The 23499-nt window shown below is 38.2% G+C and overlaps 1 protein-coding gene across 1 annotated transcript in view; it reads right to left on the bottom strand.

Moving 5' to 3' along the window:
- The window catches only part of kcnd3 (potassium voltage-gated channel, Shal-related subfamily, member 3), a 110145-nt gene that overhangs the window by 7088 nt on the left and 79558 nt on the right, over positions 1-23499 (bottom strand). The window contains exons 3-4 of the mRNA XM_077568296.1: positions 15738-15906; positions 2097-2198 (exon numbers count right to left, since the gene is read on the bottom strand). Coding sequence (XP_077424422.1) covers positions 2097-2198; positions 15738-15906 — 271 coding nt within the window. The remainder of the gene's footprint in view (positions 1-2096; positions 2199-15737; positions 15907-23499) is intronic.

The following is a 23499-nucleotide window of genomic DNA, read 5'->3' as shown; positions in this document are numbered from 1 at the left end:
AACATTTATTTGTGCCCCTAATGGATGTACAGCACATCACATTGCATACATAACATTTTGCCGACGGCTCCTTCTGTGACAAGGCGACCTACGGGGACTTCATAACGACTTGTTTTCCATAATTCTTTCCTTTTCACTCATGTGTTTATGTGCATGAACAAGAGGGCAATATTTCGGCTTCTGTAGTGGTTGGACATAAAAGTAATGGGACTAAAATAAACAACACAACCAGGGTCTGAGTGTACCTTCGAACAAGTTGGCACACTACAGAAAAACTCATTCCGAGGTCATTTTTACCCAATGCATATTTTCATTGTTTTATTTGTCCACTTCTAGTCACACCTATAATACATATATCATATTGTCGAATGGTTTTGAATGAGTTGGAAAGATTTGAAATGATATTAACCGATATAGGATGATATTGAATGCTAGTGGTTAAAATGCATGGATCGAATGATATATATAATGCAGTGTTAAATTATATGGAATTAGGTGAAATGATATTGGTGAAAGTGGTGCAATATGTGAGTGAATTTTTTGAAATTTTTGGAATGTTAGAATGGAATGAATTTTATTACCTGGAATTAGGTGAAATTAAATTGAATTGAATGAATTTTGAATCGGAACGATACGAGCCCTAAGCCGGAGCCGTGCCCTCGAAACGAGTGATATATTTTGTTGGTCAAAAATGTGCAACATTAAGTGAAAAAAAATTTGAATTTGTATTATTTAGTAATTGGGGGAATGTTGACAATTGATCCCAAGATGAATTGACTGAGCAGAACATTTTGAATTTCGATCGGGAGTGAATTGTTGACCGCCCCACTGGAAAGGAATGTATTTGAAAATGAAATGGATTTTTGGGGTGAAAAATGTTGACTTTGTGGGAATGTTTGGAATGAGAAAAATAATAGCCCATGAAGCGTGGATTTTTGGAACATTTTGAAGTAGGATTGGTTTGAATTGCTCGAGAAATGTAGAAGTAGTTGAAGTACAACAAATGGTGGATTTTAGGAGTGAAAAATGTTGAATTGTGGAAAAATTTTAAATGTTTGTATGGGGAAAAATAATAGCCCATAAATCATGAGTGTTTGGAACATGTTGCAGTTTGAATGGTTTGAATTGTTCAAGAAATGTAGAAGTAGTTGAACTACAACAAATGGTGGATTTTAGGAGTGGAAAAATGTTGAATTGTGGAAAAATTTTAAATGTTTGTATGGAGAAAAATAATAGCCCATAAATCATGAGTTTTTGGAACATGTTGCAGTTTGAATGGTTTGAATTGTTTGAGAAATGTAGAAGTAGTTGAAGTACAACAAATGGTGGATTTTAGGAGTGAAAAATGTTGAATTGTGGAAAAATTTTAAATGTTTGTATGGGGAAAAATAATAGCCCATAAATCATGAGTAATTGGAACATGTTGCAGTTTGAATGGTTTGAATTGTTCAAGATATGTAGAAGTAGTTGAAGTACAACAAAGGGTGGATTTTAGGAGTGGAAAAATTTTGAATTGTGGAAAAATTTTAAATGTTTGTATGGAGAAAAATAATAGCCCATAAATCATGAGTATTTGGAACATATTGCAGTTTGAATGATTTGAATTGTTTGAGAAATGTAGAAGTAGTTGAAGGACAAAAAAACAAAACAAAAACGTAAGAATAAGAAAAATAATTGTGAGCTTTCAGCATTCACACAATTATGTTTAGTGTTTTGTATGTTCAGCATGTATACGACATACATTGTATGCATAATGAGAATTATACCAAAACTACTATTTTAGTAAATATTTGCTTTCGCAATGTTGCTATTTACATTTTTTTGTACATGAGCAGGATGATGTAATTACAAAAAGTCAAGACGAGTAAAAATGAGCCATCACTTATGCAAAGCTATAATGGCAACAAATTGGAGGTTGCTATACAAGTTCTGAGAACTGAGTGAATCATTTTCTTCTTTTCTGCTTAGACTCACATTTCTAAAGAAATGGAGATTTGAACGTTTGACGTTAAACCTTTCATTAGAACTTTAAGGAGCAGAAGAAAAAAAAAAAGAACTTTAAGGAGCAGTGAAGCGTTAGCGTTGTCTGGTCTTACCGTGAGCTCCAAGGCTTCGTTAAAGAGGCCGTTGCGCTTGCTGTGGAGGAAGGCACTGGAGCTTTCCGTCTTGGATATTCGAATCCTGGCCAAGCGGGCTTTCTGTGGGAGACATTGATAGTAACATCAGTTGGAGGCCGCGCCACCTCCAGTGTGATACTTGATTGGGGAATCATTCTGACGCATCCCCACTGATGAGCTATAACACTTTCACATGCTTCATGTATCTGATGATCTTCGGGATCAAATCAAACATACGGCGCTAGATCATTCTCTCTGATCTCCTGTGATAACTCACTCTGATCTCCCCGCTATACTTATGAATGATTTATGGTCACTGCACGACAACACACATTCCTTGGTTAGAAAACGACTGAGAGCAGAAGCAGCCGGGATTAGTGCAGATAAACCCTCGAAGAATTAAGCAGAGAAAGTGCAGCATATGAAAAGTGAATCAAATTTGACAAGGTTGTTGTCAAGCATCGAAATCCACTGAGGTTTTTCTTTTTCTTTAAATCTCATCAATAGATGTTTGTGGATATGCTCATTCATCGAGGTCATTTCTTTCTCAGAGCATTGAATGGAACGCGGGACTGCTTTGGTTGTCTTAGAAGACGTTTAGCCTCTCTGCAGTTCATGCAACAAGGCTTGGTTAGGTCTGACCAGACTCAATCAATCCTAAGCATGAACTGATGCTTGAACCCTTCTCAGATGAGAGGCGAAACATGTTCTTATGCTTACCTGGTCACCAAAAGACTTTGAGTGGATTTGGACTATCATCGCAAAGCTGCTCACATTTCAAGACAAGTTATAGAGTTTTTAGAAAACAGGCTAGTCTTGGCATTTTTTTCCCACAATGCAATTTTCTTCACATCATGCTCTTGGTAAGAACCTACAAAATTTCAGAAGCAGAAGCTTTTGGCTGCAATGACCAATGAACAGGCTGCTACCACCCGCTCCTCTTTCTGGACGGGTCCATGTTCTTCGGAGCAGTCACATTTTTGCCAGTGATTGTTTACAAAGCTTCCTATTTCCGGTTTTGTCAGAGCTCATCTATTGGTTGTTGGTTGTGCCACATCACTGCAAAAGATGTAGACTTGATAATATCCAACACGTTTGATATTGCCGTAAGGCGTAAGACTAGTAAAAGACCGATCTACTGTAAAACATCTGAGATGACCACCTTACACTAAATGATCGAGATGATGGGAACGTGCTGTGACTAATAAAACTTGAACGTTCAGATTTTAGTCTGAGAAATGAAAATCGATAGACAACCAGAGCAATACGTGCCAATATTACCGGTTTCTAAATAACATTGACCAGAAATCGAGCCTCCAGAAAAAAATCTAATAATAATAATAATAATAAATAAATAAATAAATAATATTGACCAGTTGCTTGGCTTGGTCTCAACTCGTCTCAACAAAAATGTTTATTTAAGACAAAATAGGAGACCACAAAACCCACAAACAAGCATGAACGAACAGCTTGCTGCGGTCCAAGGTAGTCTTATGGCTTGCAAAGTATTTTTTATCAAAGGAAGTCACAGGCCTGTGTTAGCTTGTGTGGCAATGCAGATAAAACTTCCAGAACAACATTTAAGTTTGGGGTAATAGAATCACTGAGGTGTCAAAGGCTAGGAATTTTCCATTAAAAGTGTCTGTCAAACAAATTGCACCTCCTCAGCATGGGCACATCTCATCTCCCCTTGCTGCCCCCGCCCCCCCCCCCAATGTTGAATTTTAAAGAGTGAGTTATGGATTCAAATCAAGAAATGGCTACATGTATAATGTAACATCACAAGCAGACGGTGTGCTTGTTTGGAGGGAGGCCCACGCACCGCTGCGTGGGTTAATTGAGTATCTACGGAGGCGGTCTCCACTTGTACAGTAACCGTACCAGCTATAACAAAAGTTGATGTGGATCATGCCAATACGTGGTTTTGCTGGAACAAATTGAAATCCCAAGTCCTATATTATTCAAAAGCATTGTACATGGTGTTGAGGGTCTTCTGCCCAGATTTAGTTAGAACTGTTTTGATTTAGTCATAACTGTTTTAATTTCCTCAGTAGGGCTTGGTGAGTGTTTGAATGAAGTCTGGGGGGGGGGGGGGGGGTGCTCCTCTATTTCCACAACAATAGACCATTTGTCTGTGGTTGAAGTCAATGTGTTAATAGGATTTCTTTGTAAGTCTTATCTTATGCAAGGTGACGTCATGTCTGAGACCTTCTATATTTCCACATCAAGGGGCCATCTGTCAATGTGTATTGAATGATGTCTGTAAAAGTAAAAGATAGTATAAGAATGCTGTGAGTCCGCTGTAACGACACGCTTGCGAGAGGAATGCAGCCGTTTGTCTGTAAACTCGCTTGTGTCCGGAATATTCTGTAGAAATAAAAGCTTCGAAGTGACTGTTCATCGATCTCCAGCCTGCATTCGGATAACCAACATTCTCACTACCCGAAAAACAACGAACACGCGGAAGGCAAAGATGGTCTTCAAACAATGGTTATCTGCCGTCGGACAAATGCAAAAATAATGACGACTTTATAGCTCCAGACTCACTTGGATCAGATCAAATAGTGAGTGACAGAGGAACCAGAAACCCAAGTTTAGCACAATATAGTTAAAAAAGTGTTGTCATTTAACCCTGGAGAACCCAAGAACCCTTTTCTTAAATTAAATGACTGCTATAAGTTCACTGAACACCAAAATCTATGTTTTTTCAATTGTAACCCTTTATTCCCTAATTTAGGATTAGGGCGAAATTTGACCCTTTGGGATTTAGGGGTATCATTTCGAAAAATCTGAATAACAAAAACTGTCAGTAAACTATTTAGAATTTAAGAAAATAATCAATCAAATACACAGCTACATTGCACAATATAATTTTTTTTGTTTTATTTGTTGCATTTTAGAACTGGATTTTGAATGTACAAACACACTTTGGCCAATGGAAACAAGAACACAGGGACAAAATCACTGCTGGGAAAAAAAAGAAGAAGGTCTTTGTTATTTGAGTAGCAGAATTTATAGGGGCCAAATTTGACCCCGTGGGTTCTCCAGGGTTAAAATCAAACAATTATAAAAACAGCTTATCTAAGTAAAAGTCATAAATTCCTTACACATACTTCTTTAATTCAATCTTTAATCCTTTTGTTTGATACTGTCCAATTATTCGCTGTCTCTCTCACACATTAACATTACTGTACAGTCTAGCACGTCCCCTAATAACTCTTTTATGTCGGGATTGGGATTCTCTCTCCGGTGACTGCAGCAATGGTTGTAACGCAGCATTGGTGGAAGTGCGAGGGTGGAGTGGACATTAAGAACACGCCAGGCTATACCAAAAAAAAAAAATAATAATAATAATCTGCAGCACAGCTTGATTTTCAAACCTTTGGGGACCAGAATGCAGTTACACACCGACGTATTACTGGAGCGTGAGAAACCACGCGCAGATGGCTTTCATTAACACGTGTGAGTGTACTGTAGACAAAACAGTCGAAAATAAATCTTACCGTGATGGAATCAAATCAGGATTAGGCCCGTAAAACGATTCCATCATTTGATAATGCCCAAATAATTGTGGTTTGTGAGAGACCGTTCGCGCGCACACACCGACACACATTCGCACACACTTCGTGTTGAGAGTCATCAACACGTTGTAAATACGTGTTGAAGAGCAATTTCAAACCCACACACAAGCTTTATTTAGTTTCACATCTCTACAGAATTGGCTGCTATGTAAGAGTAGATTCGCGCCACGTTTTTAAAATATCTTTTGTAGTCACAGCTTTTAATTAACTATAATAAACGTGCTAGCGCTACATTCTATCCCATAATAAAAGTGTTACCTTGGGGAGTCCAACTGCAGTCACTGGCAGTGATTATCTTTTTACTGTGACAAAGATAAACACCGCAATGTTAAACTCATTAAACAACAACGAACAATGTGTAGTGCTCATAAGTGATGAAGAGTTGAGACTAAAACACAATAAAAACACAAAACATCATCATCGTCACAAAGTGGCAGAATGTTTACATGCCTCTTAAAGTGCTGAGGCTCAGTATGTAATTAGCGAGCATCGACTGCAGTATGAAAGCTCTGTAAGTGTGAAAGGTCACACATCCAACAAGCTCTCGTGCAGGACAAGGCAAATATTACGGGCAACGCATTACATCAGCATGTTTAGTGGTTCTTTACTGTTTACTGCCTTAAATAGAATCCTGATGTTGTCCTTTGTTCAGACACCTAAATATTAGCAATAAACAGGCTGCAGTTTATTGGCAGAATTTGCACTTAAAATCCCTGTAAAGTGAAAAATAAATGTGTCTTGTAAAAATTAGACACACCACAGAAAAGGCTTAACTCTTTCACTGCCAGACGTTTTCAGAAACGGGTTGTCGCCAGTGCCAGCCGATTTAAGCATTTTGACTGATCTTTCAAGGTCCACAGAAAATGTTGTGTTTGGACTTTGGAAACACACATACTACCAAATGAAAGATTGGACTCTCATCCTTCATCAGGAAAAAAAAGTTTGTTTCTACCTTATTCCGTTCTTCAGTAATCAACAATAGAAAATGGTTACTTTCACCGAAATGCTCTGTTTTGAAAAAAAAAACGGAGAAAAAGAGCTTTTTGTGAAACGATGTTATTTCATGCACTCTAGTGAATTGTACACTTCTTTTTGTCCATGAATGATGCCACAAACACCTAAATAGTGCTTTACTTCTGTAAAACGCTTTCACCAACAATGAAAAAGTGTTTTTAGATTGCAAAATACGTTTATTTCCATTCAACAGTGTAACAATTTGACAAAACAATTTCGCAAACTATTTACAAATGTGTGCAACTGTGGTACTATTTACAATTATGTGGATGTTTCAAATACAGTTTTTCTTTTTGTAACGCTCTCCTGCGTGCAAGGAGACGCCAGGACTTGCACAACAGTTTACTTTCACTTTTGCATTTGTCCGTTTCGCGTGCAAACGTTACACTTTCTTGACTGCCTTTTTTTCCGGGGAATAAATAGCAAGTAGCAGACTGTACACACTCCTCCGATGAATATGCATTGGACTCGGGGCACTCTCCGTCGTCCGATTGAACGTCCGCCTGTGCGTGCTCGGTTGTGCTCCGCGTTTATGACGCCGCCATAGCCGCCGCGTCAGCGGTTCCAATTTCGCCGTCAAGCTCGGATTCACCTTCATCATCATCGATGATGATCATCGTCGTCATCAATTTGCTCTTTTAGCGTTGGTCGATGCCTTTCGTCTTGTAAGTGTAGAGCTGCTTGCAAACGGGCACCTTCTCCGTTTCCTCCTCAGCCATCTAGCTCCCCCCCACGTCTCCTACTGCCGCGTCAATGCTTTCCAACCACGGAGTCATCATCATCATCGATGATGATCATCGTCGTCATCAATGTGCTCTTTATCGTTGGTCGATGCTTTTCGAATTTGAAAAAAACGGCTCGGGCGTGAGCTGCCGCAACCGGTCGCCATTTTTCCTTTGTCTAACATTCTCATCTCCTGCTCGACGCTCTAGCTCCGCCTCTACTGACGCCCACCCGATCTTGTCAAAAGACAGTCATCGTTGCCCTCTAGGGGCCAAAAATAGTCCTTAGGCACAACAGACCTAATTGAAACTTTCACCAGAGATGCGGAAGGCTTCCCCCCACCCGTTTCAAAAAAATAATAATTGGATGTCGTCTTTTGACGTCATTGGCAGCGCTCCGTAGGTTTTTACTTGACGTCTTTAAACGTCAGTGGCAGTGAAAGAGTTAAATGCTCAAAACAAGTGCTGAAACTTTTTTTTTTTTTTCTGGCTGGAAGTGTTCAGTTTAGGTGAACGGTATGGGATTTTTTAATAGATTTTAGGTGAACTAATGAATACACTCACACGCACGCACGCACACACGCACATACACATACTCTCGCACATACAAAAAAAATTATACAAAAAAAAAAAAAAGAGCAATGATGATGACATGTCAAATCGGTAAAATTACCGAATGAACAATACTGAGCTCTCCAGAAAAAAATAAAATAAAAAAATAGTGCTGAAACTATACACCCCAGTTAAATATCAACACATCCTAATATTAGCATTGGGCCTTAGGTGGTTGAAATATATCTTAGCGGATGGCCACGGGGCTTTTCCACGCCACGGCAAATAGGCGCTAGCTACTAGCTAGCTCGCAAAACTAACCGGGGAAAGTCAACCGTAGAACACGTTATTCAGCCAGCAATTACGCACAAGGCGTTGCCTTCCAACATATGATTAACACAAAATACATAACATACGTTCGGAAATACGCTCCAAGCGTGTACTGGTTTACTGCGACCGTTCGGAAATTTGCCATTCAGAATTTCATAGCGCACCAAAAATGGAGTGCTGGTGCGCGCTGACATAATTAACATTAACGGTGACCTGTGCACTTTAGTCAAGAATATGAATTCATTGCACAAGTACGACAGGTGTACACGTACATTAAAATTCCCTCCCCATCCCCTTTTTAATCCCACTGATTTCCTTGGCCTTTGTGATTTTCCATTTGCAATATATCGTGCCTATCCAGAATGATAATTAGAACCATCTCGGATATCATTACTTTTTATGCTAATATTTTAAGAACATGCAATGTTTGACCTCGGCAGATTGGACACTTTGTTCATGATTAAATCATGTAATCATACGGACCAGTCAGGAAACTTTGAAGTCGGTGTTCGGCGGACAGAAGCAACGCCACTGATACCATCAAGAGGGTCGATTAGCGAGAACTGTAACAGTTTGCATTGCAGCTGTGGATGCTCCCCACGCGCAGCCACCGGGAGTAAGGGAGATCTGGACTACCTATCAAGTGCCAGCCAGAAGGATGGCTAATTGTAACCGGGACCCAGAATTAATGACAATTAGACATAAATGGAGATCGATGCAGTGTCGAGATGGATGGAGGAGAAGAAGAAAAAAAAAGCGCTCTTCTACCTTTAAAGCTGGGAGAGCGGATACATTATTTTGTTTTGTTTTGACCAATTCTTGGTCTCTTAGCCGATGAAATGGATCAGAATATACATGAGAGGGTGATGCGTGCCTTGTAACATGTCTTGGAATTTTATTCGAGCATTCACGGCTGACGCAGATTTTGCGGGAGTTATGAAATAAATGACGCGATTGGCGACGGTGCGGGAGGACTTCGAATCGGTGTAACCAGTCATCAGTGACATATTAAAAAATATGCTTGTAGACAATGAGGATGCTGAAAATTTCGATGGCTTTGTAACGGAATGGACGACGAATAATTACCACTCGATTCCCCGAGGTTATTAAATGTAAATATACCCGCAGATGCGACACAGTTGTTTGTTATTTATTTATTTTTAAATATTAAAGGTTTCTAATAATAAACATAGGTTTGTATAGCTCTGAAATTTTTATTTTTTTGTAATTATGTGCTAATTATCTGCTTCAGGAGCTGAGATATCAGTCATTTAGTAGGCATCGACAATATTGTTGCATTTTGAAGAAAACTTCCGGTTTTCGGGGGTGATTCTAAAGTCACCCATAGGTCTTCGAGGCATGTTTTGTCAGGCGCTTTAGGCCTTAATGGGTTAAAGCACTTATTCTAGGAAATCATCTGAGCTCGAATGGATTGTCCATGTGTTTAATAGCAGGTGACTGGTGCACTTAATGGCCAGTTATACTTGCTAATTAGTTGATGTAATGTTCAAGAAGGTCACACATAGTGAACGTTATGGAGCATTAAAGAACACCTGTGTGGTGTAGATAGTATTGGCATCTTGAAATATCTGAGATGCCAGAGAAATTTATAGTTCGGAATGAGCACTGACAAAGGAGCGAAAAAAATAATAATCAACATACAAATGTAAGAATTAAGTCAATCTTGTTTTTATGAAGTGATCATCTTGTGTAGCGCCGAAATCTGGTCTGCCAACCTATGTCGAGCACATTAAACTCATGAGATTTAGTATGCAATGAGCTGAACACGCGGTCGTTGTACTTGCTATAAAACGGCCGTAAAAGCGGTCTCACTTGCAATACATAATACAAGAGTGTTTGGATTGGAATATTTGCAGCACTGAAGTCTAAACAGAGGATAAGGGACATAGTGTTTGACACAATACCGTCCACAAAACGTCAAGTGTGTGATTTTGGAACACGTGTTGCCAATTTAAGGAAGTTAATTTATCCCCAATCATGGCTGTATACTATCTGTCATGTTTGGTTTCTGTTTTTGGTTGTGTGTCTCCCTTGGTCTCGTTGAGTGTTGTTGGAAAACGATCCTTATGTTTTCCGCGTGTTCGTATTTTCAGAATCAGATTGGAGATCGGTGAATCAGGTTTCCTTCGAAGGATTTTATTTTACAGAAATTTCTGGACACCACAGACGTGGCTTTTCCCCCCTGTGCGTGTCGCTCCTCCCACTCGCAGTCGCCATTATACTTCCACCATTCCAAAAAGCCCCTCCCCTTCCGCAGGAAACAGCCCCCTCCCCTTGTTCTTCTTCCTCTGCTTGCTCTTCCTCCCTCTGCTGCCCCCAAGCCCTTAGCTAAGAAAAACATCATTCAATACAAATGGCCAGATGGTCGATAGATATGTAAACGCAGCAAGCCAGACTTCCTGGCTCCAGCCCAACAGCTGGTTGATTAAGTGAGATAAGAGGCAGGAAGAATCTTCAAACGGTTGGTCACTTATTACACTCATCAATCTTTGCTGAGTAAGTTAAAACAGTTACGACTCAAATCAAAACAATTATAATTAAATTGAAACAGAAGGTTCTCTTCAGTGTAATCCTGCCCTTCCTCGTGTCAACCAATCCGTGCCCTCAGCCACTTGCGTCTTGCTCCAGGTGTGTCTTGTTGTGTCGTTAGTGTGAGTGTATATAGTCTCCTGTCTCCCCTCAGTCTGGGTTGGATCATTGTCGCTGTCACCACTGGTGTTTTGTTGTTCCTTTGATTTTTGGTCTTTTTCAGATCTTTGTTGGTTTTGTTTTCCCAGTACCCTTGGTAGTGTTTTTGTTAAATAAATTGTGTTTAGTAGTACATGCTTTCCTGCCTCCCTACATTTTACTTTTTGCGACATTAGAATGTACTGCATTCATTTTATTTGAATAAAAACGTGTCCTACTTTGACATCTATGCAACCGCATAGGTTTTAAAATTCTTCCTCTAAATTCGCGTTAATTGAAGACTAAATTGTCCATGGGAGGATAACACGATAAGCCAATGGTTGTCATACTTTTAATGCTAAGTACTGTACAACGGAAAATAATACTTAGCTCTTCAGCTACCAACATCATAGGCAACATTAAAATACCGTAATTGTCAACATAAATGAGACATGCTTTTTAGAAATATAACCTTTTTAATATGATCTTCTCATTTTGACAATTAACACTGCTTAACTGGAGGAAAGTAAAAATAAAAAAAAAACACGCACACAACTTTAATAATGATTTAATTAAAACACATTGCACAAGGAAGTTGAATAAATGTAAGCATACCTAAAGAAATGTTTAAAAACAAACATCTCTTAAAGATTAAATGCAACTGAACTTTAAAGTTATATATAATATATGTGAACCGTGTTCAATCAATCAACTCGTGTTGATTGTGTTTTTGTACTGCTTTTTTTTTTCGATTAAAAAAAGCGATCAGACTGAATCAGCAACTAAAGGGCATTGCAATACTTTTATGTACCAATAGTGGGCGCCCACATACCAAACAATGAGAAATCACTGGGGAAAGCAGTGGAAAATTGATCAAATGGAATGAAACGAGTATCTTACCTCACCCACCCATTTAATGCATCAACATGATACAGCCTCATTTACATAGTTAGTCTCGGGCATGTTTAAAAGTATTTTTCATGGCTTAAATCTGTAATGGAACTTCACGTGACTTTACACTGTATGGAAACATTGAGATGATTAAATCCTGACAGCCGCCTGCAGCGCAACAGAACAGATGCCGGATAAAGCCACAGCTCATCATCGGAGAAGCGTTCGGCCAAAACCGTCACGCCGAGACATGCGGCTGCCCACTGTTTACATTTTGTTCAAAGGCGTTCACATGACACCAGGCTGCCACAAACTAGCCACAGACAATGTACATTATCTTAATCATTTTGCCCATTTATGTAAGAGATGTGAGATTATTTCTGCTCATTATTCTTTTCAGACTAGTCTTTTTCCAGCAGCTCGAATTTTAGTTTTGAAAAGCAAATCATCTTTCTTATACGTTTCCATTATAACCAGGAAATGTTTTTTTTTCTCCAGAAAAAAAAAAAGCTACAGATGGGCCGGAAGTTACTTTCAGGTTGTTGTTGTCCCCCCCCCCTCCGCGCCTAACACCGTATAAAATAAAAAAAAAAATAAAATAAAAAAATTAAATAACATGGAAATGTTTTGTAGAGGTAGAATTATGACGAAATAAAGCTCCCTTATATCAATTAGCCTCTGCAGGAAGATTTGTGTTGATGTGTATACATATAGCAGGCCTAAAGTAGTTAGCACGTCTGCCTGCCAGTGCTGAAGTTCAGGATTTGAATCTTGATTTTCTTTTTTTTTTCGGATTTTCTCCGGGGACTCTGGCGTCCTCTCAAAAACAAGCAAAATGTTTGGTTAGGTGAAAAGTTTTCCATTGCCATATGATGCACCCATCCAGTGTGTTGCATAACAATGGCTGCATAGTTTTGGATTTTTCATTATACTGTAGTTTGTATTTCGTTTTGGCTTTTATTTTTTAAAATTCATCCTAAATTAGTTTGTAGAGCAGCTTTGTGAGTTTGTTTTAGTTTCAGTTCTCTTGAAAATGGTTTGTTTTTGTTTAGTTAAAAATAATTATTTTAAATTAATTTTACAAAGTTGTGCTTATATGTTTACAGACCCGTACGTAAACTTATGAGCACAACTGCATATTCAGTATTTGTCAAATGCAAGATGAAAAACTACATTCACAAAGTATTGTGTAATAAAATAAGCTACAATTCTCAAACGACCGTTTGATGACTGTTTGACTGAGGAAATTTTTGCGAGGGATGCACAATAATATTATCGGCAATTATCAACCAATTTGACATCATACATCTGTTAAACCAGATAATCAAGAAATCCGCCGATAATAATATACTTGCCGCGTTGGTCCATCTGTTGTGGTTGTGGCTTAAGTTGCAATTGAACATATTTTCTGTTGTGACTGTGGTTGGATCATTGGATCATTTTGATGTTGTCAGTTGCCATGCAGTTACTATGCATGGTCCTGTATTTGTCACTCTTGTTTGATCATATAGGCCTTTATTCTGTCATATAGAATTGAGCATGGTACTAGCTGGAGTTGCTGAGTGACAGTTTTGTCAGTACGTCGAGGTTTCTTGGTCAAGGGTTCTCCATCAAGTGTTTTCTTCAAGGCCATCTGCATCCAGCCTTGCTCTCTGTTGTAACTTTGCATTTTGGCTATAGATTCTCTGTGTTTCAACTTGTCCTGGGTCTAAAATTTCGCACCTCAGGTCCATGACATTTTCCTCGCTATTAACCCTGGAAAACCCACGGGGTCAAATTTGGCCCCTATAAATTCTGCTACTCAAATAACAAAGACCTTTTTTTTTTTTTTTTTTTTTACAAATTTAACGTTTAACAAAAGTCCAGAGTGCCACTTCTGACCCCTGCATGGGGCCATCGAGTGGATGAATATTGCACTTACATGAGCCAGAGTGGTGGTGACAAGATGGCTGGCAACATGCTGTTTTGTTGAGCTGGAAATCAATCCAAACAAAACCATCTTCTCAGCAAACCATCAGATGGTAAAATATATATATTTTTTGTTAATCTATTTCATATCATGTTGCAGAATGCCTAGGAGTATGTTTTATATATATATTTTGATAAATTAGCAACTCTGAGCTAGTTAAAAAAAAGGGTTAAAATTGAACAAACATATATTTTGGTGTTCAGTGAACTTATAGCCGTCATTTAATGTATAATTCATAATTTTCCAAAGAAGAAAAGGGTTTTGGGTTGTCCAGGGTAATGACAGGGATTGCTTCATTTGCCGTTACTATTTTTTTCCCCATTTAGTTTGTTGTGTGGTGAGACCAAGTGGGCATGGCCGCATGGCAGACGCACCACAAGTGGGCAGCAGGGGCCCATCCAAACACGAGCAGATAGCCAGACAGACAGACCTTGCTATGACCTTCTAAATCGCACTTCATCTGGACGAGGGCTAATTCAGGAAAGAACACAGGGCCCGCGTTGCCTGGAGCGCTCGCCTGTTACGATGCTTGCTTCGCCTGTTTCCACTTTTGCATCTGGCCTTCCTTGTCACCAATCTCCTTTGTGCTGTCGACATCAACAGCACACAATCACTGGCTTCTTTAGTTACCGGCACAATTGAATGATAGCCAACAAAGAGATCAAGCTCAGTTGCTCACTTATCCCTGTCAGAGAGAGATTCATTAAACGGTTATTATTATTATTATTGTAGTTGTACTTTTCAGTGGCATGGATTGGCACCGCATCATACTTAGTGCTCCTTGACATATTTTGGTAAACATATTTATCCAGAAGGGCAAAATATTGGCAACAGCTCTATGACCATGATGCAGTGCAGCTCGACGCAAATTACGACAACACTAATGGAAGTATTAAATCAATCGCTCTCTTCTAATAGAAATGTGAATGGATTTACGTCTGCCAGCTCTGTATAAACGATACCACGATGTATCACAGAAGAATGAGGACAGTCAGGTTTGCCCTCAAACTATGATTAGCAGCCCCGATTTGTATTTGGACCAGCTGATGCAACCGACAAATATGTCGCATGCGGACAACAGCAACACAATCGTTTCTCATGCCTTGAGGCTAACGCTAAAAAGATATATTTAACCCATATACAGTACGTTTTAATCTTAAAATTTTCCAGTTTAAAGACTGTTTTGATTTATATAATTCAGGGATGGGCAACTGGTAACCCGCATGTGGCCTACCTTGATTCACCCCCCCCAAAAAAACAAACACCCCCCCCCCAAAAAAAAACGGTTGTGAATTGTGAATCCCCCCCCCCCCAAGATTTAAATTATCTCTATATATATATATATATATATATATATATATATATATATATATATATATATATATATATAGTTTTGTTGGTGGGGCAGTCAATTCTTGTCATGGGAAATAAATACTGGAGGTGTATCAGTATATATTTTTTTATATTCTTTTGGGTTTCCAAAACAAATTCAAATATATATTTTTCTTATTTTCCCCAAATGTATTTCAATGGCCGTCAATTCGATGCAAATTTTTGCTATTTTCGGGCAGGCACTTGTTTTGTCCATATTTATGGCATTTGGCAATGACAATAAGAAATGATCACTTAACTTGCCCATGTCTGATATAATTTATTACATTATTTATAAATTTCCCCAAAAATGTAAACCCAGAATATCGGACGTGAACTATGGTGCATCATACAGTCGTACAAGTGTGTGACACATCTCAAAGAAGACCCTAAACCTGAAGAGTCTTCTAATCTGGAGGAAGTCAGAACTTCCCTCTTGGGCTGGAAGTCTGGAGGTTCGAGCCTCTGGAGCCCAGTTGAAGCGAATAAAAACGGTGTTTACCTGTACCTTCTGAGCCCGCCGTTTGTCTGCTCTCTGGTTCTGGTGATAGATGCGGCTAAAATTGGACACGATGACAGGAACAGGCAGGGCGATTACCAGCACCCCACTCAAAGAGCAGATTGAACCAAAGATCTTCCCTGCGATGGTTTTCGGAACCATGTCTCCGTACCTGCAAGAGGGTGAAAGGAACAAAGACAGCATATCTCAAAAAGATTTGTATTGGAAACATGGCGAAACTTTTACGAGCTCAACTGTAAAGTCAGCAAAGTTGGCCAATGACCTTGAAAAAAGTCATTTTGATCCATGGCAATGATGGCCAAAGTGATAACTCCCCACCCCACCTCACGGGACCCCAAATCATCATTATTCAACAACTCACTGACATTATTAACTTTTAAAGGGAAATGTTCGGCTTAATTCTTGTGTGATAAATCTGCGAGAGGAGATCTCATTGTTGAGGCAGACAAAACAATTACAACAAACATTACTTTTCTCCCAATGGAGAAACCAAATTAGGGATCAGACAACCGCTGAAGGGAATGAAGAGAAGGCACCGAGAAACTAAAAGAATCAATCTCTGAATCACAATGTTTAAAAAAAAAAAAAAAAAAAAATCATTTAAGAACAAAAGCTGGAGGAAGTTTGTTTACAAGCAGTATTTCGAACCTAAAATGATGTCCTACCAATTTTTTTTTTTACAATAAATTCCAAATTATTGCGATATTTAAAGATATACACACTAGGGATAGATAAGACAGGTAGAGTATCGGCGCCGATATTGGGCATTCTGACAAATATCGGTATCGGCCTTTTTTCAAAATCTGACGGCCGATATAAGGTAAAGCTAAAACCATTTTAATCTCAGGGAACTACTTATTTAAAATTTCAGTTAACTTTATGAGAGATGTTGCTGACTGGGAACCTTCTGAACTTTTTGTTTTTGTTCGACATCAAAACAAAGAAATGTGTTTCCAGTTTCCATTTAACAAAAGACGTACTGATAAACCTTGCGAGCTCCCTGAGCATTAAAAAAAAAAAAAAATTTAAAATGAGGTATATAGTCTAAGATTAAAAACGTCTACATTTGGAAAAGCCTGAAAAATTGTTCAATAAGCATTAAGACATTACAACAAAGTCAAGATGCATTTGTATTTTAAAAAAAAAATATATAACAACAAGCAGACAGCAGAGAAAGTACAATAACAGTAAAGCTGCAAAGCAACTTGTCAAGCATCGGATACGTTTTCATAACATAACATATTTTTGTGAATTTGAGTTTGATTGGCACTGAAAATAAAATATGGAAGTTGGCTTGGAGCTGAGCGAGACCTGGAAAGACAGCTGTAAAATATAGCAAAGCCTTGCCTTTGTCTCGTCATGTCACCCCTGCAGAAAGCAAGGTGACGTGCCAGACAGTAAAAATAGAAATATACTTGAGTGGTGAGGGAGCTCTTGTGGGGATAAAATGTATAAAGGTGCAATCACCGAGGACTCCACCAAATCCCCACCTCAATCATGCACTATGCGCTTTCCCTTTGTTTGTATTGACCGAATCTTGACTGTGTATTCCGAGGAATGCCGTCAAGTAAATGTGTTTACACAAAAGTGCAACATGATTTAGTGACCATATGAAATGCATTTTTAAAGCAGAGCATGATTTATAACTTAAAACAATGTTTAAATTCATTACCCAAATGCAAATTTGAATGTGAGCAGTCCAGAGCGTAGCCCGTCTCTTGACAAAAGTCAGCTGAGATCAAAGTTATTTTAGTTAATGAAAACTAACGACACAACTAAAACTAAAATAAAAAACAAACAAAAACTATAATTAGAGCGAAAATGTCCTTCGTTTTAGTATTTGGTAATTATTTTTTTGAGAGCTCAGTATTGTTCATTCTGTAATTTTACCGATTTGACATGTCATCATCATATCTCTCTTTTTTTTTTTTTTTGTATGTGAATGTGCGTGTGTGCGTGCGTGTGTGTGTGTATTCATTAGTTCACCTAAAACCTATTAAAAAATTCCATACCGTTCACCTAAACCGAACACTTCCAGCCAGAGTCGGGAGGCCGTCAGGAGACCCGAGGAAGGACCAAAGAAAAGAAAGGAAAGTGAAATCCAGCACCGACCAGACACCACCACCCACCAGGCCACCAACCAGAGTCCTTTACCAACCCCAGAGACATCTAAATTCCAACAAATCAGGGAGACCTCAAGTACTGTATTATAGTATTTGGTAATTAATGTAAAACATGAGCATTTGGGGTTGATTTTTTTAATATGATTTTAGTATTTTTTAGTTTTATATTAACCGGAATAAGAACGTTTAAAAGTGTGTCACACAAGTGACGTCATCTAGCAGCAGCCAATAGAAAACACATTCAGATGACGTTGTTCTTAGTTGACAATTTTGCATGCTTGACTTCTGGCTTCAATGGCTCGGCTGGAACTCAGCCGAAATGTGACGCTAGGTAAGAAATACGTTACTTTTTTCATTTTTGTTTATTAAATATTGCACACAAGTAATACATGTAAAAAACAAAACGAAAACTAATACTGAAACTAACTAAAACTAAATCAAAACTAATACTTTACTACAGAGGTGAAAACTATTTAAAACCAACTAATAAAAAAATTAAATTAAATAAAACTCAAAACGAAACAAAAACCGAAATGAAATATTCCAAAACTATAATAACCCTGGCTGGGATTGACTCCGGCTCACCGAAATGATAAAGAAATCAATCTAACATGCAGCTGGCATGGGATCAATTTTCACTCAGTTTTCGCATCATCCTGTGATTGGCTGGTGATATAAAGTACCACTCTTTTCTTTTTTTCTGGAGAGCTCAGTATTGTTCATTCGGTAATTTTACCGATTTGACATGTCATCATCATTCCTCTCTTTTTTAAAAAATTGTATTTAATTAAAATTATTATTATTTTTTTAAATTGGGTAAGTGTATGTAGTGTGTGCGCGTGTGTGAGTGTGTTTTCATTAATTCACCTAAAACCTATTAAAAAAATCCCATACCGTTCACCTAAACCGAACACTTACAGCCAGAGTCGTGAGGCCGTCAGGAGACCCGAGGAAGGACCAAAGAAAGGAAAGTGAAATCTTTACCCACCTCGAAATGGGAGACAGACTTGTCTATAGCACCGGAATCTGACTTTTGGATTCAAGTTTGTGAAAACGCATTTAAAATGACAAAACACACAAATTTACAACTTATCCAATATAAAATCATTCACAGAACATACATTACTCAATATATGATGAAGAAAATGGGACTCTCAGACTCCGACATTTGTCTCCAATGTTTACAAAACACTACAGACACTTATGTTCATGCTTTATGGTTATGTACTCCGGTTATGTATTTCTGGACTAAAGTCTTAGAAAAACTTTATTTACTATTTTGGACTTACCACATAAACAATTTCAATCTACACTTGTAGCCCTTACTATCGCTAAAAAAAACAATTCTTGTTAACTGGAAAAATAAACAAACTCTGAATATCGACCAATGGTCTAACCTCCTCATAAATCACATTTTAATGGGGAAAAAAAAAATCTGCCTCAAATAAAAAACAAATATCAAAATTTATAGAAACATGGTCTACGTATATAGAATTTTTTAACCTAATTCTGGTTACTTAATTCTGTCTGTTAGCGAGAGCCACTACATCGTGATAACTTACATTGATGTTTCTGCATTTGGCAATTTATTATTATATCATATTATTAGTACGGGATTTTTTTTTTAATGGGCTTTAGGTGAACTGATGAACACGCACGCACGCACACGCACGCACGCACATGCACATGCTCACCCACATACAAATATATATATATATATATGTATATATATTTAAAAAAAAATGAGAAAAAAAAAACATTTATTTTTTAAATTATTTTTTATTTTTTAAAAAGGAGAGCAATGATGATGTCAAATCGAATGAACAATACTGAGCTCTCCTGGAAAAGGAAAAAAAAAAAAAAAAAAAAAAAAGGAAAGTGAAATCCAGCACCGACCAGACCCCACCCACCACCCACCGGGCCACAAACCAGAATAAAGATAAAGAAATCAATCTAACATGCAGCTGGCATGGGATGAATTTTCACTCCGTTTTGGCATCATCCTGTGATTGGCTGGTGATATAAAGTACCACTGATTGTCACACCCAACTAAGTGGGGCGAAATTTGTATATGCTTGCTTGTTGTCTGTCAATCCTTTATCAACAGGATGTAAGTCTGTATAAGGTACGGTCTCATGGGTCTTCATCGCATACTCACCCACATATAAAAAAAGAGAAAAAAGAGAGCAATGATGATGACATGTCAAATCGGTAAAATTACCGAATGAACAATACTGAGCTCTCCAGAAATTTATTTATTTTTTTTTAAAAATATATAGATACAAAGAGTGGCTCAGCATTACGGGTAGTGGCTTGAATATGAACAGTTTAAATAAAGAGTGATCGTGATAAGAGAAAGTCAAACTCTTTCACACGTCTTTGTGGACCTTTAAATCTAAATGTCCACCATTAGAGACAATGAGTAAAACTCTTATTCAAGGAATATCTTTTAGTATGCTGAAAATGAGTCAGTTTGATGAGAACGCCAAATGAGATGTAAAAACACACATCAGTCAAAACACATCCTACACACGGTAAACGACAAGACAGAAACAGTTTTCATCGTTCCCTCCGAGAACCTTAATGGTCTTTTTACCCAAATTAGGCAATAACAAGCGCCGCGTAACATTTAATCTCCTCCCCTCTTCAGAAGATCTTCCCATTAGAAGGAATGAAAAGCTCATCATATTCATCTGCAAGCCGTCTATAATGGGTTGCCATCAGATTGCTTTATAGAGGCTCTCCTCTTCTGATACTATAGTCAATTTGCCGCTCCCATTTAGTCAAGCTGGCCCGTCTCCGATGATAACATCTCTCAGCCATTATACGTACGTGGCACAGAAATAAAGATTTGCACACATGAAAAAAAAACAAAAAACGGGTAGCATGATGCAAGTGTAAGTATGTGACAAGCGAGGTTTGATACAATTTATTTCCTTCCTGCCTGGATGAGCTCTTGCGTCTGCTTCCGACTCGGCAAGACGACATCGGAGCTGGAGAATGAGCTCAATGTTTCACATGGAGAAAAAAATGAATAAGCGGTGAATGGGAATCCTACTTGAGTGAGAGAGATTGTTTTGCAGATGCAGCGCCAGTTCTCTTTGCGCACTTTTGTTTCTCTTGCTGAGGCTGGTTAGAGATTCTCAACTTCAACTATAAATAAATACACGTCTTGCCTCTGTGCATACATATGCATGCATGCGCGCAATCGCAGGCTGAGGTGAGAAGGTCGGCCTTCGGTCAAGGTCGTCGCAGCACATCCAGGTCTCGGTTTTAAATGTATAATCTCGATGATGAATGGTGTTTTTGTGATGGTGTGATTGACAGCCTTAACAGAGTGGACCTGAGGGTTGACGGATTCTTCATCATGGCGTTCCTGTTTGGAATTACCTACTGTAGATTTCTGCATAAATTGGCCAGACAAATATGTCTGTCTCAACCAATACCACACAAACAACTACAGTATCCAGTTTCATATTTTTAAAGAGACACAGTGTAAACATTCACAGCACAGGATTAACCCTGGACACCCAAGAACCCTTTTCTTCTTTGGAAAATTATGAATTATACATTAAATGACTGCTATAAGTACACTGAACACCAAAATATATGTTTTTTCAATGTTTTTTTCAATTTATTCCCTAATTTAGGATTAGGGCAAAATTTGACCCTTTGGGATTTAGGGGTATCATTTCGAAAAATCTGAATAACAAAAACTGTCAGTAAACTATTTAGAATTTAAGAATATAATCAATCAAATACACAGCTACATTGAACAATAAAATGTTTTTGTTTTATTTGTTGCATTTTAGCCATCTTGTCACCACCACTCTGGCTCATGGCCCCATGCAGGGGTCAGAAGTGGCACTCTGGACTTTTGAAGTTAAATTTGTAAAAAAAAAAAAAAAAAAATGTCTTTGTTATTTGAGTAGCAGAATTTATAGAGGCCAAATTTGACCCCGTGGGTTCTCCAGGGTTAAAATGTATGCAACCACCACGTTAAAGCTTTGCTGTGCTATAAAAAAGACACACCAGTTTTGAGATCGCTATTCTCAAGAAGCATTGCTTGATATTACCCATCAGCATAAAATATATCCCAGAAGAGCTACAAATTCAATTAACGATTGTCAACTTGCATGATGGGTTACCAAAGTATCTCTCAAAGCCTTTTGATTAATCGGTCCATGGGAAGTAAGATACAGAAGTTAAGTAAGATTCAACGGTGTAAATGGAGAAAGTTCAGCAATGTTGCTAGTATTTGTTGTCCTGTGTGGAGTGTAAGATTTGGTATCGAAAGTCAGTACGAGTACGGCACCGGATCTGACTTAAGTGGTAGTAACCAGACCGAATGAAAATAAACATTTCGGTAGCCGACTTTTTTGTTTTGGTAACGCCCCCTTGCTCTTCCGGTGTCAACTTGCGTGACCTGCGCTAACGTAGCACATTGAAATGATGCAGCAAAACGGTCAAAAGTTTGGCTTCATTTGTCACCGATGAAGGATGACTTTGGGAACGCGACATGCAAAACGCGTAGTAAAACTTTTGCATGCAAGGGAGGTAACGGCTCAAATTGGATGAAACACTTGGCGACTCGTGGAGTCCATATAAAAGATGAGCAGCGCACGGTGTTTGACAAATTACATTCATAAAATCCAAGTACTTCACCAGCAGCAGCCCCCGACTCACACAACTAAAACAAATCCCCACTCGCAGCCTTACCAACTGCTAGTATGTTTGAAATGGCAGATGACATTGATGACACTGACGGCAGCCTTTCTTCTTCTTCTTCAGGTACGTCTCAACATTTAATACCAATCGCTAACTAAACTACGTGGCTCTATATACTTCCACTTAGTGCTGACTTTGACTGCTGCGGGCTTTACGGGAAACTCAAAAGTTGTTTATTTTGTACGTATAATGTTCACAGGGACGCAACAGAAAGGTTAGCTAAAGATTGTTGGCTAGGTGACCTTCCTGTCTCGAATATACCTCCTGCCTCAGGTTGTGTTTTTGTTAAATGTTGTTGTCGTGAGCTGTTAATCCAAATGGGCTACTACTAGTAACCTGAAGAGTTAGGTGTATCTTCTAAACTATTTTGATAAGAATATTTTTCACTTTCCTTTCTTTTCTTTGGTCCTTCCTCGGGTTTCCTGACGGCCTCACCACTCTGGCTGGAAGTGTTCGGTATGGGATTTTTTTTTAATAGGTTTAGGTGAACTAATGAATACACACACACGCACATACACATAATCACCCACATACAAAAATATATATATATATATATATATATATATATATATATATATATATATAAAAAAGGAGAGCAATGATGATATGTCAAATCGGTAAAATTACGGAATGAACAATACTGAGCTCTCCAGAAAAATAAATAAATAAATAAATAATAATAAAAATAAAAAAAGAAGAATATTTTTTATTTCTGGCTTTCACCTTTATTTATAATATTGTGTTAAATTTAACCCTCCAAATATTGTTTTTGATATGAAAAATGTGCAGTTTTGTAGTACAAATTTGAGAACCGCAACCGTTTGAAAAGTACAGAAAAGGAACCGGTATCTGATAAAAACCGAACAATACCCAACCCTAGTTGGAGTACTGGC

The sequence above is a fragment of the Vanacampus margaritifer genome, chromosome 1 (assembly GCF_051991255.1).
Source record: "Vanacampus margaritifer isolate UIUO_Vmar chromosome 1, RoL_Vmar_1.0, whole genome shotgun sequence".
NCBI lineage: Eukaryota > Metazoa > Chordata > Actinopteri > Syngnathiformes > Syngnathidae > Vanacampus > Vanacampus margaritifer.
Note: the sequence above shows the minus strand (reverse complement) of the source record. Positions and strands in the feature narration are given on the sequence as shown.